Source organism: Myodes glareolus, chromosome 21 (genome assembly GCF_982192425.1).
Source record: "Myodes glareolus chromosome 21, mMyoGla1.1, whole genome shotgun sequence".
Taxonomy (NCBI): Eukaryota; Metazoa; Chordata; class Mammalia; order Rodentia; family Cricetidae; genus Myodes; species Myodes glareolus.
Window position 1 is genome coordinate 6,464,416 of NC_142046.1, and position 25,987 is coordinate 6,490,402.

At 54.4% G+C, this 25,987-nt stretch overlaps 2 protein-coding genes across 29 annotated transcripts in view; one reads left to right on the forward strand and one right to left on the reverse strand.

Annotated features, from left to right (window-relative positions):
* Positions 1–208: 208 nt before the first annotated feature.
* On the forward strand, positions 209–21,774 carry Crb2 (crumbs cell polarity complex component 2). 5 transcript variants are annotated; one of them, XR_014998879.2, is made up of 14 exons: positions 209–383; positions 6,655–6,978; positions 9,470–9,665; positions 9,750–9,889; positions 10,304–10,489; positions 10,703–10,816; positions 13,159–14,031; positions 14,096–14,622; positions 15,000–15,165; positions 15,957–16,725; positions 17,244–17,357; positions 17,999–18,125; positions 19,294–19,704; positions 20,330–21,774. XR_014998879.2 is itself a non-coding variant. In XM_085681263.2 (13 exons), exons 1-13 carry the CDS (start codon positions 293–295, stop codon positions 19,516–19,518), a joined length of 3,852 nt encoding a protein of 1,283 aa, XP_085537389.2. In that variant the 5' UTR covers positions 209–292; the 3' UTR covers positions 19,519–21,774. The 5 variants fall into 5 exon arrangements, 4 of the variants coding, with proteins under 4 accessions (XP_085537389.2, XP_085537390.2, XP_048285087.3 ...); XM_085681263.2 differs by having other exon boundaries at positions 19,294–21,774; XM_085681264.2 differs by having other exon boundaries at positions 13,909–14,031; positions 19,294–21,774.
* The window catches only part of Dennd1a (DENN domain containing 1A), a 507,493-nt gene continuing 503,171 nt past the window's right edge, over positions 21,666–25,987 (reverse strand). For all 24 annotated transcript variants that reach the window (XM_085681265.2, XM_048429136.3, XM_085681269.2 and 21 more), the window contains 2 exons: positions 24,638–24,896; positions 21,666–23,881 (listed from right to left, as the gene is read on the reverse strand). In XM_085681265.2, coding sequence (XP_085537391.1) covers positions 22,676–23,881; positions 24,638–24,896 — 1,465 coding nt within the window. In that variant the 3' untranslated portion in view covers positions 21,666–22,675. The remainder of the gene's footprint in view (positions 23,882–24,637; positions 24,897–25,987) is intronic.

Sequence of the window (25,987 nt, forward strand, 5' to 3'; positions counted from 1 at the left end):
AATCCTGACCGGCCCTTCTAGGGGTTGGACTGCTTGGGAAGAGGCTGTGCACTGAGACCCAGGGTCAGGCCCAGGGCCTTGTCTGGAGCTGAGACCTCCAATGAGGCCGGTGTCTGTGGGTCAGACCCTCCTCGAGGATCCTGACGGGGAGGAACAGTGGGAGGCGGGGCGGAGGGGGAGGGCAGGAGGAGGGGTCGGGCCTCTGTCCACCGCGTCAGTGCTGGTTGGAGCGAGGCAGGGGCGCGGAGCTCGCCAAGCAGAGGGCTCCCACAGCCAAGCAGAGCCGGCTGCCATGGTGCTGGTGGAGTCTGTGATCTGGAGTTTCAGACGAGATGTCCATCTCCTCTTGCTGTTGTTGTTGCTGCCGCCCTGGGTTCCTGCTGGTGAGTGTGGCTGGGCCAGGGGCTTTCACTGAAGGCCTGACCTGAGAGACTGGTGGCCAAACGGTGTCCCAGGCCTCAGAACGTGGGGAGATCCTGAGGTTGAGGTGTTCTGGGACTGACTTGGAGTGCTTGGGGCGTCCTGGCAACTTCATACTGAGGAGCCTTTGTGCTGAAGTGATTTGCAGAAGCCGGGGGCCTAGGAGACCTGGTGTGGTTGGTGTGGTGTGGTTAGGTTAGGTAAAGCTGAGGGTCTTGGTGAATGGTGTCGCTGAGGGAAAGCGTGTTGGGTTAGGTAGAGGGGAGAGAATTGGAGAATTTTCAGAGAATCCAGGCAATCACCATAGTTTGCTGGAGTCATGCTTTAAGTTGCCAGGCGGGTGGTTTTGGGGGTGAGGCGGCCTGTGAAGTTCTGTGTGGAGAGTTGTGTCCTAGCTGAACTGGTTGGAAGTTGTCTCACATGTTCAACTGGCTTTTCCTGGCAACTAGAGGTGTGGGTAGGGATGGGGGATTGGATTAGAATAGAGGAGGGGAAGACAACCAGGGTGTAGGGGGTGCTTGCCCCCATCCCTCCCTTCTTTGTGTCCTCTGCCTGAATTTGAGGGGCAACCATTAGCGCTCTTCTGGGTCTCTGGGGTGGCTAGGGATTTGTGACCATGTGTGTGTCCCTGGCAGCCTATCTCTGGCATTCCTCAACTAGGCTGGAAAGGCTCCCTGAAGCCAGCCCAGAAAGCCGAAGCTCTTTGCCTTTGTCCAAGTGCATTCAGCGTTGAGCCTGGAATTCCTGCTGGGGGAGGGGGGGCTGGAGGACGCTTTGGTTTGGTTGCTATAGTTACTTAGGAGAGTAGCAGGGAGGGCCTAGGTTCCCCTGCAGCCAGTGAACCCCACCTGTGGCATTCCCTTTACCTGCTACTAAGACTTTATTGTCTCTTCCTCTGGGGCAGGAGGGAGTATGAGTATAGTGAGGAGCCCATTTGTAGGAAGAAAACCAAATGATGATCAGAGAAGGAAGAGAGCTAAAGCTGGGTACCTGAAGCAAATGAGGATGGAGAAATCAGGCAGCTCTAGGCTGTCTCCACATTAAGGGCATAGGATTCTGGGCTATGCACTTCCTGTTTGTCCCACCTGTACTACATGTACTCATGACACAAAACAGGACAGGTGTCCACAGGCACATTCCAGGTCACCCTGTGAACTCACTGGTAGATGTGCTGATGAACCTACCATGTATTTCCACGTGCACAGCACATGCCTGCACACAGCAGCAGTGTGCACACCAGCAGACCACAATTACAGCTATGTGCTCACACAGGATTGTTCATGCATGTGGACTATAAGGTGGGCGAACAGCATCTCAGTAGTGCAGCAGGGAACACTATGTCCTGTATGTTCCCCTGGACTCCTTCTCCAGGGATCCTTACAAACACCAGTACCCAGGGCTGACTGAGGGTGTGGAGATGTCAGGGACTTTGTGACTAGAAAGGTAATTTCTAACTCAGAGGAGATGGAAGTTCTGGAGGCTCAGGACCAGACCAGATGCCCACCCCTGCCAGGCCCTGAGCTGGGCCCCTCCATCTCAGCCACTCTGCAGCAGAGGACTGCTGGTTGCTATGGAGAGGAGGAGGCATCTTGGAATACAAAGGGACATGTTGGGTTGTTCCCACCCCCATCCCTTCCCTGAACACCCAGGGAGCACAGTGCACAAAGGGGCAGCCAGTCTTCCCCAAACCTGGCCCCTCCTCCAACTTCAGGGGTGGAGCTTACAGGAGAGAAACAGGGATGCCACTCACTTCCAACCAATGTGTGTGCTGGCTACTGGGTTCTTGCCTCCAGTAAAGGTTTGCTGATGGGTGAGTCACACCACCCATATGTAGAGAGAGTTTAATGCTCCCAGCAGCCAGAGAAGCTAGTTCTCTATCCTCTGTTTACAGGACAGGTAAATGAAGCTCAGAGAAGGTCAGCGACTTGTGTAGGGTCATGAGAGTAGTGTATGGTAGGGCCAGGATCACACAGGAGATAGTACTTTAGCTGGCTGGTTTCAGCTCTTTGTACTTCCATTAGATGAGGCCCATTGTTCATTCCGAGGGTCATTTCCAGATTGGATGCACTGATGCTGTGGGTCTGTAATATAAGGGATAAAAGGACCCCCAATATCAAGGAAATTGTAATGGTATTACTCTAAAAATTAATTGTATTATTATTATTACTAGCTATTGTGTGTGTGTGTCTGTCTGTGCAGACAACATGTGTGTGTGTGTGTAGGTCAGAGGACAACTGTGGAGTTGGTTCTCTCCTTCCGTCATTACATGGCTTCTGAGATCAGACTTAGGTTATCAGTCCTCCACAGCAAATACCTTTACCTGGAGAAACATCTTGCTAGCCCTCAAGGGAGTTTTAGATGGAAGCACATTTCTAGTTACTAGAGAAACTGTCCACAGCAGCCAGGCAGCGGGTCTGAGCCAACCCTGCTTGTGTTCTCACTCAGAGCCTGAGACCAGAGACTAGCAACTTCAGTACGTGCTAGTGCTGGGCACTGCATCCAAACACTGATACACACCATACCTTAGACTGTTACTAAGTTATGCCTTTTGGCCTGGGGTGAAAAAGTGTAGCCAAGCTTCCCTGCCTTCTGGGGTGTCTTTGCCTTTTCCTGATGAGTGGATGTTGAGTGTCAACGATCCCTGCTGCACTGCACCCCTTGGGGGCTCTCTGCTCGCAGTTTTCTATCTACTCGACAGATGTCGACATCATCAGAGAGGAGATGCCTCCCCGTAAGATCAGGCTGTGAGTGAGCCCATAGGGCCTTTCTTTCTTTCTTTCTTTCTTTCTTCTTTCTTTCTTTTCTTTCTTTTTTTTTTTTTTTTTTTTTTGTTTTTTTGAGACAGGGTTTCTCTGTGACTTTGGTGCCTGTCCTGGAACTAGCTCTTGTAGACCAGGTTGGCCTCAAACTCACAGAGATCCGCCTGCCTCTGCCTCCAGAGTGCTGGGTTTAAAGGCACACGCCACCACCACCTAGTGGGCATTTTCTTAATTAATAGTTAAATGGTTAATGAGCCCAACTCATTGTGGGTGGAGTCATCCCTGGGCCGGTGGTCCCAGGGTCTACAAGAAAGCAGGTTGAACAAGCCAGTAAGTAGCACCCCTCTATGGCCTCTGTGTCAGCTCCTGACTCCAGGTTCCTGCCTTGTTTTGAGTTCCTGTCCTGATTTCTTTCAGTGAGGTGAATAAGTCTTTTCCTCCCCAGCTTGCTTGGGTCAGAGTGATAGCATCCCTGACTAGGACAGGCACAGAGAAAATAAGTAAACTCAGGAAGAGCAGACATTCCTAAACCAGTCTAAGGACTGCCAGCTGCTAGGCTCAGGGTGGGCAGAGTGCTGCTCTCCCCAGTGCTGGGGCTGCAACCCAGGGCTTTTGCATATGCAAAGCAAGTGCTTTACCGTGGAGCCACACACCATTCCCCAGACCTGGAGAGACTCCTCTGGTGAGGGAAGGAGGGGCTGGGGACATAAGCTTCTGTTGACGCAGGGTTTAAGGCTCTTGATGATGGGAAACACTTTTCTCAATATTCCCTTTTATTCTACCTAGAACCAAATATACCAGAATGGCAAAACATGTCCGGCCCTAGAACACAGTGCTCACTCGGTGACATCCGACATTGACTACATATGTTCCCCTCATGCCCTCTTCAGCATAGGGCAGGGCACACAGGTCGAAGGAGAGGGCCAGCATCCCGCATCTGTGTCTGTGTCTGTTAATCTCTCCTCTGCCAGGTCAGCCCAGGCAGTCTGAGAGGTCAGGAGGGATTTGTAAAGATAAGCACTGGCCCCTTGTTGCCCTAGCGACAGGCTCCACCCCTCCAGCTAGGCCTAGAGAGAGACACTCCCCCTCCCCTGCTTAATCGACCCTTTGGGCTCATTATGGGCCGGACGGGGCCACCCAGGTGTGTGGTGAGACTGGAAGTGAGGAGTCTGGATTGTAAAAAAAAAAAAAAAAAAAAAAAAAGGCAGATAAAACGGTTGACACCACAGGCAGTGAATTAAGGTCCAGGCTGAGCCGGCTCTGGGCCTTCTGCCTCTGTTCCTCTAGAGATGGCTTTTCTAACTGTGGGGCTGGGCTCTGCCTTGCAGGGAGTTCTCAGAGTAGCAGCCCGCTGCTGAGCTCTGGGATGATCCACAGAGGAACAAAACTCCTCGCCTTGGTGCTGTGGCCAGTAACAAAGAGAGCTCCGAACTAGGGACCAAGCTCCAAGTTGGGGTGCGGAGATGAGAACCTGTGCCCTGATGCGATTACAGCTGGGCAATGGGCCCAGTGGCAGGCACTTCCTAACTCTGGGGCCTTTTGGGCCAAGGGTCCCTGGATTGCCTCTCAAGGAGGGTTCACTGGGTGTCAGGGCTCCTCAAACCCTGCTTTTCCCACTTCCCACTGCACCTACCTGACCATATTCCCAGTACCCATCAAAGCGATTTCTTACCCACATAGGGACACCCACACTGCCCTTCCCAGTCTCTACAGTCACAGAAGCAGCCGCTCAGCACACCCACTGCCTGGAAGCTCTTAGAGTAGCCCAGGCTCCCCCTTTCAGGCCTGACAGAGGCCTGGGAATGGTGCCTGGGCTGGGACAGCTGTGAGTGGAGGGGCCCCTTAGTCAAAAAGTATCTCAGGCTCCAAAACCTGACCCCATGCCTGGCTCTGGTAGGTGCTAGGCCCCAGTGTGAAAGGAAGAACCCTGGGCACTTGAAATGGCATTGCACAACCATGTCTCCCTGGGTCCACTGTCCCCACGGCTTGCTGTCGTCCTTCATCTTGGGCTGCCGAGGAGCATGGGGATCTGGCCAGCACCCTCCCTGCCCCGTGGAATGTGGATGACGCCTGACAGACTGCCAACCTTATCTGGGGGAGGGGAATCTTCCTGGAGTGGGGGAGGGGAAGGTACAGAGCCTGATGCTGCTCACTGCTCAGGTCTGGTTAGTGTCTGGCTGACAGCCTCGGGGGAGGGTAGGTACTGGAACTCCAGGTGGGGGTAGTAGGGCTCCTGTCCCTCACATTTGTATCTGGCACCCAAGGCTTTGAATCCTCTGTCTTTTGGGTAAAAGGAGGAGGGCGTTTACCCAAGGTCTCAGAGTTCATGGTTCTCTGAGCTGGGGTTTGGACCTGTCAGTGACAAGGCTTCCAGGCCGGGATGAAGTTAAGGAACAAGGCTCTCTGAACTTAACTTCTAAGTCAGCACAGGATGCTCCAAGTGTGTGGTAGGGTACCTGGTAGGGTAGCCAATGGGTAGATCAAGGTCATTATACCTGCTCTGTATTTGCTTGTGGGGGATGAAATGAGTGCTCGGGATCCTCTAGAAATCCCAGGAGAGGGAGCAGGAAGGTGGGACCAGGGTGTAGGAGTGAGAGAGGTTGAGCCAGGCCCTGCCTTTGAAGTCCATTCTTTCTCTGAGGCTGAGGTCAGACATCTCAGGTTTCAGTCAGGGATGGAGTTACCAGACCCCCAAAGGGGGCTTCGGCGGGGTGTGTGGGGGGGTGATAGGGGGGGGATGGGTGACAGATAGAAGCTGTCCCCTCCTTTGTCTCCTCCATCCCACGTCAGGATGCTGAGAGGACACAGGCCTGCAGAATGAATTGGCCCAGCAAGCTACTCCCTGGTGCACTGAGATTTGTTTCTTGTGAACTCACTGTGCGATGTCAGCAAGTCTTTACTTTCTTGAGCCTCTATTGCTTGCCCTACTGAACATAGGACAATTCAAACCTCCTAGGGGCACTTCAGGGGTGACCAGAAAACAGCTTATCTGTTACACAATGCAATGCTATCATATGGGAGTCACTCATTCTGTTCTCTGTCTCTGCTCTCTAAACACAACTAAAGCCTGCTTGGCCCTGGGGGTGTAGCTCAGTCTGAAGAGTGGTTGCTTTTCACTAAGGTTGCTTTTTTTACTGCTGGGTTTGATTCCCCAGCAGTCATCAACCTCGAGTGCCTATAATCCCAGCGTTTGGGAGGTGGGAGGGAGGATTAGAAATTTAAGGTTATCCTTGGAGACATAGCAAGTTCCAGCGAGATTGGACTACAGAAGAGTGTTTCTAAAAATAAACACAAAACAAGTAAATAAAACCTGCCACAGGTGTAGGCACCTCTCCTGTGTGAGCAGCTGTAGATGTGCACACAGGGTCTTAGACACAGACAGACCTGGGTTACCTTTAGGTTTGTTGCTAACAGTGGGGAAGGATGTGTTATGTAGACCCTGCCCACATTGCCAAATTGTTTTCTTTTTCTACAGGGCTGGTTCCTTCAGAGATCCCAAGTGCCTGTGCCTCAGACCCATGTACTCCAGGGACCAAGTGCCAGGCTACAGAAAATGGTGGCTATACGTGTGAGCCTGTAGAGCTTGAAGGCTGTGCTACTCAGCCATGCCACCACGGTGCACTGTGTGTGCCCCATGGCCCAGATCCTAACAGCTTCCGCTGCTACTGTGTGCCTGGTTTCCAGGGTCCCTACTGTGAACTGGACATCGATGAGTGTGCATCTCGGCCCTGCCACCATGGGGCCACCTGCCACAACCTGGCAGATCACTACGAGTGCCACTGCCCCCTGGGCTATGCTGGTAATGGGACCAGTCATCTTGGAGGGCTGGACCATGGAGTCCATTAGCTACTCAGTATGAGCATCCTTATTTGACTTCAGCTTAAGTCTAGAGATGCCTCAGGCTGGCTAGTAGCTTTGGTACCCATTCTTGGGCTGACTGCTCAACTGATGTTTCTTGGGCTAATCTGGCAGATGGGTTTGGTGTGTGTATGTTTGGGTGTTGGTCAAGCTGCCGTGTATACCCTGTGGGGTTGTCCTGATGGACTCTGGTATGGCTTGGGATGTAATGCAGACCTTTGTCCTCTAGGCATCCTGAACTGGGATCCTTTTCTGTCTGTGATAGGGATGCTTTTAGCTGTCCTTGTTGCTTAGAGTAGAATAATGTAGACATGGCACTGCACACACAGACACACACACACACGACTCTCTCTTCCAGGGAATACTTACCCTAGTCCCTTCCTGCTCCCACTGCTGTTTTCTGGAGCTGCCTGACATCAGGAGGGAGGGGACAGCTGGGGGATAGTTCCTCAAAGGATGTTTACTTTAGCACAGTCTGGAGTTTGCAGTATAGACACTGGGGTTTTTGTCAGCCCTGAATTTAGACACTGTGTTCAAACTGTGGGGCAGTCTGAAGTCCCCTCTGGACAAATGGTCTATATAGACTGGGGACCAAGTTCCAGGAAGGAATAGAGGGATAAGATGGCACACTGGGTCCCTGAATCTTTCCCCTCTCAGTGTCTGCACATTTGTGCAGGTGAGACAGCAGATCCCAGCTATCTGCATGCATACGGGCCCTCTGAGCACCTGCACCATGTCTGTGCATGCTTCTGTGGGAATCACGCGTGTGTCAGCAGAAACATGAGCACTGTGTGTGCAGGATGTCAGCGAATGTGATGGGAGCAGGCAGCTTTGTGTGACTCATTTTTCTCCTCTTTCTGCTCAGAGCAGTGTGGGGGAGTTGGGATTCCAGGCAGCCTGGGCCTGGCTCTCCCTGGCACAGAGGGTGGGAGTGTGGCTGGAGGGTCATGGGAAGGAGGAGTCCTGAAGCTTGCTGGGTGGGGAGTAGAGAGGGGTCAGCTGGAGGCAGCTGGCTCCTTAGCCCCATAACAAAACCTACTTAGGAGGTGGGGGAAAGCCGTGGAAATCTACACTGACAGGACATGTCTCATAAACCCCACACCTGGAGTTTCTCTATCTCCCTCTGTCCCTACTCCTATCCTGGGGAGGTTCAGCTTGTACTCAGGGTTCCCTCAGAGGCCTGGGAATTTCTGAGTAGAACCAGGGGCTTCCAGTTTTAAAGTCAAGGCAGGATAGAAGCTGGTGGCCCTACTCCAGTGTGTCCTATCTGGAGTGCCCATCTTTTTTTGTCTCCCTTTCTTACATCCCTACATCCCTCTCAAAGCCATGGGTGAGCCTTCTGTACCGTACTGCTGAGCTGCTATGTTGGTTACCCTTCTCGTTGCTGTGATTAAACTTGACAAGAAGCAACTACAGAAAGGAAGTATACTCTGGCTCTTGTTGGAATGCTGTCCATCATGGCGTAGAAAGCACGGCAGAAGCAGCATCTGGTCACACCATATCACTCTAGATGCTGGCGCTTAGCTTGCTTTCTCCGGTTTTTCTGTTTAAAAACAGAAAGATTTTATTCAGTCCAGGATCCCAGCCTTCCTTCCTCAGTTGAACCCTTCTGAAACTCCTTACAGATACAGCCAGAGGTGTGTCTCCCAAGGAATTTCAAGTCTGATCAAGGAGACCACAAAGATTGACTGTTATTACCTCGACCAACAACTTACATTTTTTTTTTAGATTTAATTTTTATTTATGTGTATGTGTTAAGTGTGGGGTGCTAGAAGAGGGACTGGAGTGAGGGAATGCTAGGAATACTATCTGAGCATCCTCATGAAAGCCGGATCAGGCAGGCCTGCTCTGCCAGAGCAAGTGTGATCTGCTTAATGTGCATGCTGGGAAAGGAGCTCTGGTCCTCTGGAAGGGCAGGGAGTGATCTTTATGATTGAGCGATCTCTAGAGGCCCGAAGACTGACCAGATCGAATGAGCAGGAGTCTGATGGAGTACTTGATGCTCTCGTGCCTCTCACCTCCCTCCTCCACTCTCCCCAGGTTATGTCTGTTCTCCAACCTTCCCTGGGTATTGTGCCTCTGCCTCAAGAGGGATGTCACCAACTGTCATCTGCCTGCCCTATCTCAGTCTTCAAAAATATGTTTCTGAAGAAGCCCCCCACATCCGTCCTCACTCCCAGCACCTTAGAACAGACCCTGGCTCCTGTCCTCAAAGGATCCAGTTTTCTTGTTAAGGGCATCATTATTAAACACCAGCCCTATCCGAGGCTACCCCGCTGTGAGGACTCCAGGGCCAGAAGGGTCCTTTTGTGTCCACCCAGCAGCACCTCTGAATGAGCGAGCCATCTGGGTAACTGGAGCAGACTGGGACTGCTGGCTGGGCCCCTATCGCCCCTCTAGATGTGGTTCCCGTTTCTTCCGCCCCTGTCCAGGCGTGACCTGTGAGGCGGAGGTGGACGAGTGCTCGTCAGCGCCCTGCCTGCACGGAGGCTCGTGCCTGGATGGCATGGGCTCCTACCGCTGCGTGTGCGCGCCTGGTTACGCAGGTGCTAGCTGCCAGCTGGACGTGGACGAGTGCCAGAGCCAACCGTGTGCTCACGGGGGTGTGTGCCACGACCTGGTCAATGGGTGAGTCTTCGGCAGGGTGACCTGGCTGCGGGGAGGTGGGCTGCGGGACGAACACGTGCTCAGTTCCCGCCCCGCCCACACCAGTTTCCGGTGCGACTGCGGGGACACGGGCTACGAAGGAGAGCGCTGCGAGCAGGAGGTGCTGGAGTGCTTCTCTGCGCCCTGCGCACACAACGCGTCCTGCCTAGATGGCCTCCGGAGCTTCCGGTGCCTCTGCTGGCCAGGTGTGTGAGCGCCTGCGCTCCTTCTCCCCTGTGAATGAGTGAGTGTGTGTGTGTGTGTGTTGAGGAGGAGAGTTGTGGGTCAATAGGGTGGGGCGTGCATGCGGGAGTGCGGTCTGGGCCCTCTGAAACCTGCTTGTGTAACCTACGTGCCTGAGTTCAGTTTCCTGATCTGCAAATAGGGCAAACAGCACCTGCCCATTGGGTTGTAGAGAAGAGTGACATGACAGTGTACCCAGCACACAAGAAGGGTGTCTGAGTGTATTCGTAGCAATCAGTAGCCGGCCATCACTGCCCCTGCTCTCTCTTTGTCAGCATCTGCATCCTGAGTTCGTGTCTGTTTCTGGGTTGACTTGGATCATCCAGGGAAGCTGCCTGGACACTTTGTGTTTCCTGATGTTTTCATGTGCACCCCAGGCTTCAGCGGAGAGCTGTGCGAAGTGGATGAGGATGAGTGCGCCTCGAATCCTTGTCATAATGGGGGACAGTGTTTGCAGCGCTCCGACCCAGCCTTGTATGGGGGTGTCCAGGCCACCTTCCCAGGAGCCTTCAGCTTCAGTCACGCCGCTGGCTTCCTTTGCATCTGTCCTCTGGGCTTTGCTGGTGAGTTACCTCCTGGAGAAGCACTCAGCCAGGGTCCAGACCCCAAGGATGTATCCAGCCTGGCCCATGGCCTGGCCCTGCCAGGTGCCACCTTGCCTGAGTCCATCCACCCCCGTCCCCGGGTCTCAATCTACTCAGTTTTGAAAACGGGCCCTTTTGGTTCTTGTCTGGCTCTGGGGGTGCAGGCAGATGCCACAACTGACCCTTTTATAGGGGATGATTGCAGCGTGGATGTGGACGAATGCGCCTCAGGACCATGCCTCAATGGTGGCAGCTGCCAGGACCTGCCCAACGGTTTCCAGTGCTACTGCTTGGATGGATACACAGGTGCACAGGTGGGGCGGGCTTGTCATGGAGGTGAGGCTGGGTGATAAGGTCCCTTCTGGCTGAATGTGAATTGATACATACAGGAAATGAGGCTGGAGGTGGGTGTGGTGGCATAGGTGGGGGTGTGTGCTGAACTGGGACCCCAAGTTTGTGAGTGGGAGGGAGAGACTGGTCAGTTTGAGTATAGTCAGGAGGGAAGCATGGAGTGGGTGCATCTGGGCTGCCAGATTTCCTGCCCTGGAGAATGTTGGCTGATGCTTAGTTGGTTACTTCAGCCTTGTAGATACTGAGTGTCTGAAGCCAGGGCTAGTCTGGGGGGATTAACCCAAGAGAGGGGCCTGGACTGGAGTCAGTATTGGGGTTCATGCACAGATGTCTGGTGGCTGAGGCTGCAGGCTTTCTGGGAGAAACAGCAGAGTGATGATTAGGAAGCTGGGCCCTGAACCCTGCTCTCAAATCAAACAAAGACAGAGAGCCTCAACCAAAACGTAAGATAGGCGGAACTGTGTAAGATGCATGCCTTCCAAAGGACGAGCTTTGCCTCTTGGGAGCTGTGCCTGCTGTCAGTGGCTGCAGTGTGAAAGCTCTCGCAAACACACAGCCACCCATGAACCCAGAAACTACACACAGATTTTCTCTCTCTAGCGTCCCTGCCTCCACTGGAATGCGGGTACTACTCCCCCAAATGCCAGCATTCCTGCCTAGCACACAACAGGAGCTCCTTTGAAGGCTAGCTCCTTTGCTTGGGGGAGGGGCTGGAGATACACTCCCTCCTATCTTGACCAGTCAAAGATACAGGAACTTGCCAGATTTAGTGGCGCTGGCCTGTAAGCCCAGCACGGGGGGGGGGGGGGGGGGGGGGGGGGGGGATGGTGGGGGAGAGGCAGGCGATCTCTGTAAGTTCAAGGCCAGCCTAGTCTACAGAGTGAATTTCCCAAATTCCAGAGCTACACACAGAAACCCTGTCTCCAAAAACCAAAACCCACCAAACAAACAAAAAAGATATTAGAGCTCGATGCTCCCATGTTGGGTGGCACATGCTCAATCCATTGTACCTATTGCCTGGGTCCCTCCCTTCCTCCCACATTCTCCCCATTGGCCAGCCCATTCCTCCACAGTCTCACAATGTAGGGCTTACCATCCCCATCTCACAGATGAAGCCTGGAGGGGGTGTCTATCTCTGAGTCTGGAGTCCTGGAGGAGAGACCTTAGCTGTGAGGCAACAGAAGGCTTTGGTGGGGGAGGTCCACCTGGCATGCCTGAGTTGTCTGAAGGAGGCTAATAAGCCAGGTTGGGAGCTCCACTCCAAAGCCTTGTTGCATGGGTCCTGGGGCCTCCTAAAGGGAGGGTTTCCAGCTGTGTGGTGAGCATGAGGAGAGAGCTATAGCCGTGTGGGCTGACAGATCTGACGCCTGGGTCTCTCCAGCTGAGCTGTGGGGGTGAGGATGGCCTCAGCTTGTGCTGTGGAGGCTCTGGATGAGCTGGGGTTGCAGTTACGCTATCTGATCCTGAAGGGGAAGAGGGGGTGGCACCTTCTCAGGCAATGTAGGGACCCTTGGGCAGACCCTAGGGCAGAGAGACTGAGGAGTGAGCCTGCGGAGGGCAGGGCTCAGTGGGCTCCAGGTGTGTCATCCACTGTGGCTGGTCTACATCTATAAAGGCTTATACCAAGCCCTTTCACTGGGTACCAAGGACAGATCCAGGTTCCAGAGGGAAATAGCTGAGTGAACAGATATTCTCAATACAGGGTTCTAGGAAGTTGAGTTGGAGAGATGGAATGGTGGACCAGTTTAGATCAGATGTGATGTGAGGGAAAGTTCTGGGCCCTCTGTAGGCTTTATAGGATGAGGAAGAGTTTGAAAATACTAAGGGAAGTTGAGGCAGGACTTTCCAGAAAATACTTAGAGTTCAAGGATTTCAGGGGGCAAGGTTGAAGTGTGAGAGCCTGGTAGGCCAAGCCTATGACAGTTTCGAATACCAGCGTGAGTTGCTGGGTCATATGCAGCAGAGGAATGTGACTTGGTGACACCTTGGAAAGAGGCCTCTGGTCACTGTGGAGACGGGTGGAGAGGAACTTCTGAAGACAGCTAACCTGGATGCTGCCAGATCAGCTCAAAGAGCTGGCAAGAAAAGAGGCACACGGTGAAAGATGGAGTCACAGAGTGCTTGGAGAAACAGACCCACAGGGCGTGGAGACTTATCAGACATGGCCAGGGAAGGGGATCCTGGGGGACGTGGTTTATGGGATCCAAGGACAGCATCACTAAGATGCACGTGAGTTCTGGTTGGAGACTGTGGCTCTGGCATGGTGTACTGACTCTTGACTGATCCCTCCCTTTTAGGCCTGATGTGTCAGGAAGATGTGGATGAATGCCAGTCAGAACCATGCCTGCATGGTGGAACCTGCAGCAACATTGTAGCAGGCTATATCTGCCAGTGCCCTGAGGCCTGGGGCGGGCATGACTGTTCTATACAGCTCACAGGCTGCCAGGGCCACACTTGCCCACCTTTTGCCACCTGCATCCCCACCTTCAAGTCTGGGCTCCACAGTTACATCTGCCACTGCCCACCTGGGACCTATGGGCCTTTCTGTGGCCAGAATACCACCTTCTCAATCATATCTGGGAGTCCTGTGTGGGCATTAGTGCCAGCCAGTGACTCTCTGGGTCTGGTACTGAGGTTTCGAACTACGCTGCTTTCTGGGGCCCTGGCCACTCTCAAGGACACTCAGGACATCTTGAAGCTGGTACTGGTGAGGGCCAAACTCCAGGTCACACTCTGGAGACACGGTACTGCTCTGCGTGTCCTTACACTGCCAGACCTAGCCTTAAATGATGGCCACTGGCACCAGGTGGAGGTGGCACTCCGCCTGGGAGCCCTGGAGCTGCGGCTCTGGCATGAGGGCTGTCTTGGTCAGTTCTGTGTAGTCTCTGGTCCTGTAGCTACAGGTCCCACAACCACATTGGCCCCTGGGCCTCCTGGGCCCTACTCCATCCATCTGGGTGGCTGGTCCTTTGTAGGCTGCTTCCAGGATGTACGTGTGGAAGGGCACCTTCTGCTGCCCGAGGAGCTCAATGGAGATGTGCTCTTAGGTTGCAGGCATAGGGAACTATGCCAGTCTCTGCCCTGTGCCAATGGAGGGACCTGCGTGGACTTGTGGACTCACTTTCGCTGCGACTGCCCAAGACCTTACCATGGGCCCACATGCACTGATGGTGAGGGTTAGCAGGTGGGGAGGTAGTATCAGTGCTGGCCCCTAACCTGCTAGCCTCACCCTAGTACTGTCTTTCCCTGCAGAGGTTCCTGCTGCCACCTTTGGCTTGGGCGGCACCATGAGTTCAGTCTCCTTCCTGTTCCACGAGCCGCTAGGCCCAAACCTCACTGTGTCATTTTTTCTCCGCACCCGAGAGCCTGCTGGTCTGCTACTCCAGTTTGTCAATGATTCAGTGGCTAGCCTAACTGTATCCCTGAATGAGGGCCAGATCCGAACTGAGGTGCTGGGTCAGCCTGCTGTGATCCTCTCTGGGCGCTGGGATGATGGACTCCGCCACTTGGTGACGCTCAGTTTTGGTCCTGACCAGTTACAGGACCTGGGCAAACAGCTGTATGTGGGTGGAAGGCTCTACCCTGATGACACCCAGCCCTGGGGTGGGCCCTTCCGAGGCTGTCTCCAGGACATGCAACTCAACGGCTTCCACCTCTCGTTCTTCTCTTCACTGATGGGGAACTTAAGTTGGCCCAGTGAACTGGATGTTGGTCAGGCCTCTAACCTCACCCAGGGCTGTGTCTCTGAAGACATGTGCAACGTGAGTGCCTTGGGAGTGAGTGCTCCTCATGTGCCAGGCACACTGGGCAGACTGATGCCCTGCTCACAATCCTGTCATTGGAGTGACAGAGTAGGAAATACCCATATCCAGTAGTCCCATGATCCCATTTGTGCCAGTCTGAGATGACACCCTGAACTAGACAGAGGATGGGCCTCAGTCTTTCTGAGGTTGCTGCTTGTGGGAAAGAGGCAGGGAGGGTTATGAGCAGACATCAGGTGGCTGCACCCCTCAGACTAAGTGGATTCCCATCTGTGATGTAGGGGTGATGACAAGTTCCCCTCAACTTGTGGTGAGGTTGTCATGGGGGTGGAGTGCTGCTTTCCTGCTTGCTCATTGGTACCCTGACTCTTCCACAGCCCAATCCCTGCTTCAATGGTGGAACCTGCTTCGTCACCTGGAATGACTTCTACTGTACCTGCTCTGACAACTTCACAGGGCCCACCTGTGCCCAGCATCTGTGGTGCCCCAGCCAGCCTTGCTTCCCACCTGCCACCTGTGAGGAGGTTCCAGATGGTTTTGTGTGTGAGTTTGGGTGCTGGATACTGAAGTTGATTAGATCCGTTAGGGTTTATGGTATGTTGGGCTGTGGATCAGGAGTGCCAACAACCTCAGTGTTGCTGCATTCTGAGGGACAGGCAACTTCAAGGGAGCCCAGGAGAAGAACATTAGGAAGTGGGGTGGCATGTGTGAGTTTTGAGGTTCTTAAGGACAGCAGAAACACAAGATTAGGAAGATGCTGTACGAGAAGGACTGAGAAGTTGGTAGGGATTTGAAGCCCAGCTCAGAGACCAAGGGGTCCCATGTTGTTCAGGTTAGCCTTGAACTCACTATGTAGCAAAGGGTGATCTTGAACTTGTGATTGTCTTGCCTCAACTTACCCAGTTCAGGTGTGGAACCCCCCCCCCCCACTTTGTGGGATTCTCAGGAATGAAACCTAGGGCCTCCTACATGCTGAGCTATATTGCCAGTCTTCCAGAGGGCTGTAAAGGGGAGACGAGTGTGCTTTGGCATGCACCTGAATGCACCTTCAGGGAGGAGGTGAGCAGGCTGGACTTTTGAGGAGGGCATATTGTTGCTGCTCCAGGCTTCTAGGGTAGCAGGTGTTGTGGTCCCCTAAGGATTGCCCTGGAACCGATTCCCTCCAGGCGGAGAATACATAAGGGGTAGAAAAGGGAGGCTGCAGTTTTTGAGGTCAGGTGCCTGCCCTGGTCAGCAGTTGTGGTTAGTGGACTCTACCACTTGCACTCCTGAGGACGGGGTGGTGTGTGGAGAAGGCTGGCAGGTCATTTCCCAGTGACTCCAACTCTCTGCAGGTGTGGCTGAGACTACGTTCCGCGAGGGCCCTCCTGCTGTGTTCAGCGGCCACAACGTGTCCTGGGCGCCAGCGCTGAGCTTACTCACCCTGGCCTTCCGCACCCGCGACCCCGAGGCTGTGCTGCTGCGTGTTACCGCCGGCGTCCACTCCGGTATCTGGCTAGCGGTGCGCAATGGCTCGCTGGCAGCGGATGTGGCGGGCTCGGTGCTGCCTGCACCTGGGCCTCTCGTGGCCGACGGCGCTTGGCACCGCGTGCGTCTGGCCCGGGAGCTCCCACTAGCTACCGCCTCGCACTGGCTGCTGTGGCTGGACGGCGTGGCGACGCCTCTGGCATTGCAGGGTCTGAGTGGCGACCTGGGCTTTCTGCAGGATCCGGACGCCGTGCGTGTGCTGCTGGCTGAGAACTTCACAGGCTGCCTGGGCCGCGTGGCTCTTGGCGGCCTCCCGTTACCCTTGGCGCCGCCGCGGTCCGGCGCAATCCCCGGAGCCCGCGAGCACTTCGTGGCCTGGCCCAGGTCGCCCACCATGCGTCTCGGCTGCCGCGGTGCGTCCGTGTGCACGCCCTCGCCCTGCCTGCACGGCGGTATCTGCCACGACCTCTTCGATGTTTTTACCTGTGCCTGCGGCCCGGCCTGGGAGGGACCCCACTGCGAGGCCCGTGCTGACCCGTGTCGCTCGTCGCCCTGTGTTCGGGGCCAATGCCACATGCGCCCCGACGGCCGCTTCGAGTGCCGCTGCCCTCTGGGCTTCGCGGGCCCGCGCTGCAGGTGCGGGTGCCAGGGGACCGCCGTAGCCCTGAGCAGAGGGGTTGTGTGTGGGGGGGATGAGTTCTCCTTAGACTCTTAATGGAAATGGGAAACCCACTTCCGTTTGATGCTCCTAAAGATAAAATACAGGCTAAATTTGAATTCAGAACAACATTGTGATTTAAGGAGAGTTAGGAGATCAGAAATAATTAGGGGCATGATTTTGGGGCTTTGACGCAAGCTGCCCTTAATGATATTGCCGGCACCCCCGCCGCGCATCCCCAGGTCCAGAGTCTTTGCGATACTCACTTCCTCCTGGGTCCAGAGCTGTCTAGCCCTCCCAAGAAGTGTAAGAGCTGTTCTTGCCCTGCCCTGCTTTTTATTTCAGCACTTATCAAAGATCTTAACACTTGTGGGGTGGGGGAAGCAGCAGAATGACAGCCCTGTGTTCCTCTGCTTCCGTGGGGGTGGGATGGGTGTAGAGATTGGGTCTGTATTCCAGCGACCTACCTCCAATGAGCCTTGCACTTTCTCTGCAGGATGCCTGTTCTGCCTCACCCATGTAGCCTCAACTCCACCTGCAAGGGCACCCCTTGTGAGAGTGGTCCCCGAGGCAGCAACTGCAGTTGCCAGGAAGGTCTTGTTGACCTGAGGTGGGTTTGGGGACCAGAGCCCTGGGAGGTTGCCCCTGGATTGCCAGCCTGGGACAGGGAAATGGGGTTTTCTTTGTCTCGCCCCTCACTGTCATCAGCGCCAGATGACCCACCGGCTCTTCTGGAACTTCTAAGACCATTGTCTCTTAAGCAGATGCCAGTACGGCAGTAATTTTTTTCGTATTTATTTGTTTCTATCTATCTATCGATCTATCGATCTATCGATCTATCTATCTAATCTATCTATCTATCTATCTATCTATCTATCTATCTATCTATCTATCTATCTATCTATCATCTCTCTATCTAGATAAGGTTTCTCTGTGTAGTCCTATCTGTCCTGGAACTCACTCTGTAGACCAGGTTGGCCTTCAAGTTCTGCCTCCCGAGTGCTGGGATTAAAGGTGTGTGCCACCACCACCCAGCCCATCTAGTTCCTTAAAACCCTTTGGTCCTCAGTGGACATGGCCAAAATGCAATTTCTGGGCCTCCAAAAGGTGCAGTTGGCATCCTCCCTGCCACATGCTCTTTCTCATTCTCAGTCATGAACACTGGACTGAAGGGAAGTGGCTAGGTGATGGAAATCACCTTCAGTTCTGTGGCGGGGAAGAGCAGGCTTTCTCAGCTTCTGTCTCCTCCAGGTGTCAGAGTCCTGACCTACCTTGTGAATCCAACCCTTGCTTGAATGGGGGCACCTGCCGGGCAGCCAGTGGCATATTTGAATGTACTTGCAATGCAGGATTCTCTGGCCAGTTCTGTGAAGTGGTGGTGAGTGGTACCCAGGGGTGGGCTGCCGGGCTTTGGACCTTAGCAAGAGGACAATGGACAGGAAAGGTAATGATCCTTGTGAAGTTGGCACTGGACGAGCTTTGCTGACGGTTGGGGGAGGACACTCGGGCCCCTTCTAGGACCCTATGTAGAAAGTATTTTCATTTCAGAAAGATCTTGGGGAGCCCACCAGCCATCAAGCAGAGTCTGGAACTTTACCCTGGTAACCAGGGTAGTGGCAGTGGGGTCAGGTTGGGATCTTCCAAGTCTACTCTGGGACTGGATTCCAAGCTCTCAAGGATCATGGGGCCTGTAATCTCCTTGGGTTCCAGAGCAGTTTCTGAAGCAGATCAGACTCAGGCATGCAGGTCTCCCTGCCCCAAGGAGGCTCAGCTGACAGATGTCTGGGCACCCACGGTGGGTGCTGATATAGGCTCTTCTAGAAGGGCAGTCTGGAGAGTCTTGATCCCTGTAGTTCCTGGCAGAGCCCCTTTTGCTTCTGTGAAGTGTTACAGGCTTTGCTTCCTCGCCTACCCACTACATACCCCCACCCCACCCCCAGGGAAGGAAATGGCTTTACAGCTCCTACTGAAGTGCTGGAGAGGGGGAGGTGTGAACTTTATAGTTTTGGGGCCCCATTCTCCAGGCCTGAATGCTGGGGATGGGGATGCAAATGAGACAATAGACTGAGAAGCCTCAAGATGCAGGGGAGACCAGGGAGTCTGGATTGCAGGGGTTCTGATTCCAGGGCTGAGGAGTCTAGGCACACGGAATCTTTAATGGGTCAACATGGGAGTCTATGACTGGAGATGGGGAAATGCTGCCCTCACCCCCAAACCAGGCTCAACTCTGCCAGGGACAGGCTGTCAGCAACCCCTTGCAAGCAGGCAGGCCACAGGGAATTCTGTCTGTTCTTGTCACTAGTGGGCTCAGTTCGTCCTAGGAGCTTTGTGCTCCTGTTTTACTTCAGCTGACTGTTGCTGATTCTGTGACTCAGCAACAGGCACTCCAGGAATGTCTACTGTCTGCCCTCCTAGCCAGGGCTTTGCAGCATGCCCCTAGCATTGGCTTGGACAGGTAGCTTCCTGGCTTCCTGCCTGCACACCCTAGGGGCTGCCTCTCTCACCCACTCTGGGAAGCTTACCTCTCTGTCTCCCATCTCTTTCAGAAAAGCCTGCCTCTGCCCCTGCCATTCCCACTGCTGGAGGTAGCAGTGCCTGCAGCCTGTGCCTGCCTCCTCCTCCTCCTCCTGGGCCTTCTTTCAGGGATCCTGGCTGCCAGAAAGCGCCGCCAGTCTGAGGGCACTTACAGCCCAAGTCAGCAGGAGGTGGCAGGGGCCCGTCTGGAGATGGACAGTGTCTTCAAGGTGCCACCAGAGGAAAGACTTATCTAGGCTGGCCCGGCTGCTGGTGCCATTCCCTGACGGTCTTACAGGATCACTGCAGAACTTCTACTTGGAGCCCAAGGAGACTATTTCCAGAGCTAGGACATCCACAGGATGTGCCCCCATGGTTGGCAACCTTTCCCCTGTTCATTGTGGACTCAGAAAATGGGGAACAACTCAGGGAAGCAGAGGAGGGTATGGGAATATGTCTCTGATCTGCTGGGCTGTACATAGGAGAGCATGACTGACAGGTGTGTGTATGTGTGTATGTGTGTATTTTTCTGTCTGTCTGGGGGCAAGGAGGGGAGAGAGAGAGGGAGAGAGAGAGAGAGAGAGAGAGAGAGAGAGAGAGAGAGAGAGAGTATGTACGTGGGATATGTGGGTCTGTAGGTTGTAGTGTAGTGCCAGGGCTTGTGGGAATGCCCTATGTGTCTACATGACTGTGGTGGGGCAAGGGATTTCACAGGGGGAAGTGGCTGCTTCATGTCTGGGGACGACTTGGATGCCTCTGAGACAGAAGCCCAAGGCTGCATACACTCTTTAACACTGGGCAGGCCAGAACTTGCCCAAGTAGACTTTGGTCCTGACATCTTGTTCAACCTCCAATGACAGCCCTTGTTCCAGAGAAGCTGGGAAATGAGGGATTCCTGGCTTCCAGAACAAAAAAGCCCTTTTGGGTAGATCTGACTGACAGTGCTGTGGCCAATACCCCCATGTCTGTAGGGCAGGCTTGCAGGAACCAAGAAACCAAGGATCCTGGGCTGTTCTGCCTGCAGTGGGCATCTGCAGGCGTGCCGCAACCTCTCTGCCTACCTCACAGGTTGTCCTGAGGATCCGAGGGACAAACAGGCAGAAAGTCCAGAAGCTGTTAAACTCCATCTGATGGAAAGGAGTGGCTGGAAAGCGTCTCACCTGCCTACAGTTGAGGGGCTCCCTGGGACACTGGCAAGGCAGCAGAAGAATGGAGGTGCTGTTCTCTGTCCCTGCAGTTCTGCAGCGCCATCGTCTGTGTATGGCTGTGGAAAGCATGCCAACAAAGGCCTCGGTTGTGTGCCCAGTGCTCGGCAGGTGGACATCAGCAGCTACTGCACTGACCTCAGGCTGCAGAATTACATCTCATGGAGACACACTCAAGTGCATTTGACCTCTGACCCCACCCCCGAAGGGCACTGGCTGCAGGTCTAGTTTCCTTTGAACTTCCCAGAGCCCTTTGACTTGGAGATGTGACTTTCACACAGGAAGTTGCAGGTCTCAAGGTTGCAGTCACCTCCAGAAGGCACAGACTTGGGGACACTGGGGGCTCAGTGTTTTGAGACCCTGGATGCTAAGCGGCCTGCTTGGTCCTCATCCTTTAGTGGTGGGACCAACTTGCCCCTGGCTGTCTGTGTCCCTTGGGAGAGGGGAGAGGAAATGGGTCCTGGGCAAACTGCTCAGTTGCCAGCTCCTAAGATGTTTCCTATGGATCGCCAACAAGGAAACATTCCCTTCACTTCATTGTCGCCAGGGTGGGCTACACAAGGACCTCTTGGGGGCTAGAGGCTGCTCTTGCTGAGATCTGGGGAAGGGGTGGAACTTATTCCTTCCTGTCATCCTGCCCACCTGCCCATGCTCAGTTCTCTCCCTGAGAGGGAAGAGGCAGGTGGCTTGGAGCCCCAAGTGGGCATGGGCTGGGAAAGATGCCCAGGGCTTCCTTTCCTTGAAGGACTCAGGACCACAACCTTCCCAAGATTTTATTGAAGGCACAGTTCATCACTAGGTTCGCAAATGCTACCCAGTGAATAGATTAAGTAAATATGTGTACCAGCCCCCAGCGGACCATAGGTGTGTGCTGCTACCCAGGCTGTCTGACACCTTGTCATCCTGCTGGCCCACTGGGTTAGGACAGTGCCTCATCTTGGATGGGACCTGGAAATTGCTGGGATGGAAGTGTTACTGAGACCTGTTTAGGAACACAAATGCCAGGAGAGACTCAGTTCCCTAGCAGCTAAGACCCCCACCCCAGACAGGGCCCTGGGGACCCCCAATGACCCCACCTCCTTGTTCCCATCAGAAACCCTGGAGTGGGTAGGCTGATCATTCACACACAGGAAATGAAAAATCAGGTCAAATGTACACAATTTCCTGTATGTCCCTGATGTCTTCTTAAATGGTTAGGCTGTGTTTTACCTTGATTTATTGAAAGGAATCAATTTTCAAGATTCATCAAAATCAACAAGGTACGAAGGAAAAGCAAGATCAAAGAAACAATAACAAAACATTTCATAACTTTGGTGACTTGGCCTCAGGAATTTCTGCGCTGGCGAGAAGCTGGAGACTGGGAAGGGCTGGCTTCCAGGCCCCCACTTGTCTCAGGCTTAGAGGTCACATTTATTTACTTCATGGGGAATCTGGGGGGCCCTCAAGCCCCAACTGGTCCTGACCTAGGAGCTCAAACAGCTGAGCCTCTCCCTTTGTCTGTGGCAGGAGGCTTTGTCCTTGAGTTGGAATCTGGGTCACTGTGGCCCAGCTCTGCCTATAGCGCTCCAAGTGGCAGGAGGCTGAGCCTGAGCTATGATTGACATGCCCAGAGGTATGAGGGTGGCAGAGGGCTAACACTCAGATTTGTGGGTTTCTCCTATAAACAGGAGTTGCTGGTGTTCCCAAACCCTAAAAGGGCTAGCTGGAGCTGGGTTTGGAGCTCAGGTCCCCAGACCGCTGGCCTCCAGGAACAACTCAGGTTTGGTGGTTAGGAAAGAGTATATTGCTAGAGATGTTTGGAGTTGCCCACCAAAGGGAAATGTCATCCCAGGAGTGGCCACTTTAGCCCCTCAAACACCTGCGTCCCCAAAGATGTGTTCACACGGGTGTTACTGACATGTGCCCTGTGGGGCGGGGCCTGGTAAAGGAGAACTGGGCCTGAGAGAGGGCTTGAGCTTCTTGCCTACTCTTGGGTAACTGGAAGGAAGGCGGTGGGATATGGTTGGCCCAGCTGACCTCTACTGCAAACCCTACATAGGGTGCTGAGGTGGGGGGCAGGTGGCTCTTGTGGGATGGTACCATTTCCAGGGTCAGGTCTCAGAGATGGGCTGTGAAGGAGAGGGGGCAGCGAGAGTCCTTTTGCCCCAGTGGAACCTGGTCAGAAATGGGACACAGGGAGGCACGGCACTGGACGGTGGCATAGGCCTGCTCACTCGAAGGTCTCCCACTGCCTGCGGAGCTGCTCCACAGAGGTGGAGGCTGGGGCTGGGCTCGGGCTCACATCTTGCTTGGTTTTTCGTAGCAAATCCTCAAAGGGGTCTCTGGCCTGTGCAGGAGCAGAAGGCTGTAGGACTGGTTCTAGACCCTGGGGGGGTCTGGTAGGGAGCAGAGGGGGTTCACCAGGCCTCAGGGCCAACCCCTGCTTGGCCTCAGCAGCTCTGGCACTTGAGCGGGCCAGAGGCAACGTTCGGATCCTGGAGGGGGCAACAGCTGGGGGGCCAAGTGGCTGTAGGGGACTAGGGTGGGCACCCATGGGGATCTGGCCAAAGAGATTGGGCATGGAGAGGGCAGATAGGTTGGGCTGCGACCTGTGAGGGCCATAAAAGCCAGAACCAGACAATAAGATGCTAGGTGTATATGCTGGCCCCAGGGACGCTGGAGGTGTCCCAAAATGCCTGGCTGGTATAGTAGAGCCCAGGGACATAGTGGGTGGAGCTACTGGCAGAGATGGGACAAAGGGATTGAGTGGTGGCTGTGCAAAAGAGGTGGGTGTCACTGTGAGAGGAAAGTTGAGCTGGGGGGTAAATGAGGCAGCCGCACTAGGGGTGGCAGGATGTGGTGGGATGGTGTTAGCTGACCAGGCTGTGTTAAGTGGGTCCAGAAGGGCAAGCAGGGCATCACTGCCTGTGCCTGCAGCTCCTGGGGCTGGGCTGAGTGGCTGCAGAAGTTCTATGGGGCCTTGGGGGACAGCACTGGGGAGCAGCCCTGGCAATAGGGCTGGGCTCAGGGCAGCTTGTCTTTGCTGGTCCATCTGGAGCTGCTCTGAAGAGGAGTCACCAAGTGGGCCGCCAGCAGCCTGGAGCTTGGCTGGGCGGGCAGCGGGTGGTGGAGGCACGATGCCCAGCTCAGGGGTCTTTCTGCCTTGTGGTCGGGGAATGGTGATGCTGCCTGGAGTTTGGGTGGGAGCCTCTTCCTTAGTGCTGGGGTTCAGGATGCCGTCCTGCTTCTGGGGTCTGTGAGGCAGAGCTGGGGAAGTACCAAACAGGGCTGAGGGCTTCTCAGGGGAGGTGGTGGAGGGCTTGCTGGGGATGGCCATGTCGTCCTGACCCAGACTCCAGAGCTTTGTATATGGATGAGTAAGCTTCAAGGCTGCGGCCATGCTAAGGCCCCTCTCACTTCTGCACAGGTCCAGCCTCTGTGGGGAAGGAGGGAGGGATGATGACCACAGGCTGGCCCAGGCAACAGTAGAAAGTCCATCCATCCCCAACCCTTCCTGCATGCTAGACATGTGGCTCCTGGGATGGGGAGGAGTTGCAGGGACCCAGGCCTATCTGGATTCCAAGTCCAAGCCTGACCCACAAGCGGAATCCAGAGGAACCTCTGCTCTTTTGACAAAAGCCTATGCTTGTCAAACAGTTTTAGGAAAATATCTCCATCTGTGGGCCACCTAACAATGGTTTGGGCATTTTTGCTGTTTAGAGATTGTGGTAATTTTGATGACCCTCAAAAGGGCAAGTGTGGCTCCAGGCCTGGTTAAAGGTATATGGACCAGAGGAAAGAAGCCTGGGTTTGAGTCCTGACTTTGCCTCTACTACTTGACCTAGACACTTCTCTGGACTTGAGCTGCTTCATTCCCAGCAGGTGGGATAATCCAAATCCCAGAGGGGACTGATAGTCACACTGGGAGAGCCAATCCACAATCCTTTTTGATCCAAGGAGCCCTGCAGCAGCCCACACTCTGAGATGAGAACAGAGGCAGGCAGACACTCCCTGCTGTGCTAGCACCCCCCCCCCCCCCACCATGACAGCTGGTAGCATGATGTGCTTGCTGCTTGCGATGGGGCAGGGTTGGTGGGGAGTAGGGGTGCTGGAGTGGTGTCTCCCTGATCTCTTCCACTCCACTGTGACTTGGAGGACCTACCTCATGAGCACGAGGCACCCATAGGCATACCTGGTAGTCAAAGCTCCCTGGCTGTTCCTGCAAGTCTTTGGGGGCCCGGAGGTCCTCCAAGCTCTTGGCTTGGCCCAGTGGCTGCAGTGCTGCCTCCATGTCTAGGCTGCTGAAGACATCTTCTAGAAGGTCAATGCTGGCAGCTCGGTCAGGTGGGGCAGGGATAGGCCCCCGGAGCTCCCGCACTAGCTGCTCTGGGCTCTCGGTTTCATCGCCTTCTGCGCTGTCCGATTCTTTCAATGTCCGGTATGGCTGTGGCCTGGGAGGAGACAAAGCCAGCTGGATTTTCCTTCAGAGAATCTATGGGAGCAGCAAATGACCCTAGCCCTTGAGAATGCCCAGGCCCTAGGATCAATGTTTGGCAGTTCTTTTGGGGTTGGATTAGGTCTTCAGCATGCTTGGTGCTCTGGGCAGGATGCTGTGGCTCTCACTTGCTCTGAGGAGACCCTGAAGTGCTCCAGAGCCCAAAGTCTTTGTATGTAACACATTCAAACCCGGCAGGACTGGAGGCGAGGCGGCATTGCAGGCGGGCACATGCAATTCTTTGTCCCATCTGCTTCCAACCTTAGCCTCAGAGGCTCAGGTCCAGAGCATTCATGGCTGTTCAGAAGCCCTGGTTCCATCTCTGCCATAGGAACCTGGGTGAGTCACCTGACCTTGTGAATCTTAGCCCTGTTGGTGTGGTTTCATGAACAAGAACACATGGTACGCAGAGGTTGGCGACAACCACCTATGGCATGCATGGTTGTGTGTTCTGTGTATCCACACATCACCTTTCTGGTGAGTTGGGTGTAAGCCACAGGTGGTTACTTTTGTTTTTTTTCATTGAGCCTCGGGCACCATTGATCTGTGAGAAGGCAGCACCTGCTCTGACCTCTAGTAGGGGCTGGCCAGTGCGGTGCCCTGCTTCTAGGGTCAGGCTGGCTGTGCACAGGGTGCTGGTGAAGTGGGTGGAGGGCTCCACCTGCTGGTCATAAGGAGGTTGACAACAAAGACCCACTGAAAGAAGGGCGGCATCCATCAAACTGCAGTCTGGGACTTCCGCACCACCTTACAGATGAGGAAATTGAGGCTCAGGTTAAGTTTAGCAACTCACCCTGTGCTTCACAGCACCCAGCGAGGGCTGACAGTCTCCAGAGTCCTTGTCTCACTCTGACCAAGGAACTAAGAGCCTTTGGAAGGGGTATGGAATCCTCCTTCCTAAACACAGGGACACAGCTGTTTATAACCCTTTATGTTGTGAATTAGGATGGAATGGCTCCCCTTTAAACACACTGGTCTGAACTGGCTCTAGGCCCAGGCTAAAGAAGGGGCTTTTAAGCACTGATGAAATAAGGAAACGCGCAGGGC

What these genes read in the sequence shown, in the direction of transcription:
- Crb2 (XM_085681263.2), top strand. Translation starts at nt 293, where the DNA reads ATGGTGCTGGTGGAGTCTGTGATCTGGAGTTTCAGACGAGATGTCCAT. An exon ending in CCGGTGCCTCTGCTGGCCAG is followed by an intron (nt 9,890 to 10,303) that starts GTGTGTGAGCGC and finishes TGTGCACCCCAG; the next exon opens with GCTTCAGCGGAGAGCTGTGC. An exon ending in TGGGCCCACATGCACTGATG is followed by an intron (nt 14,032 to 14,095) that starts GTGAGGGTTAGC and finishes GCCTCACCCTAG; the next exon opens with TACTGTCTTTCCCTGCAGAG.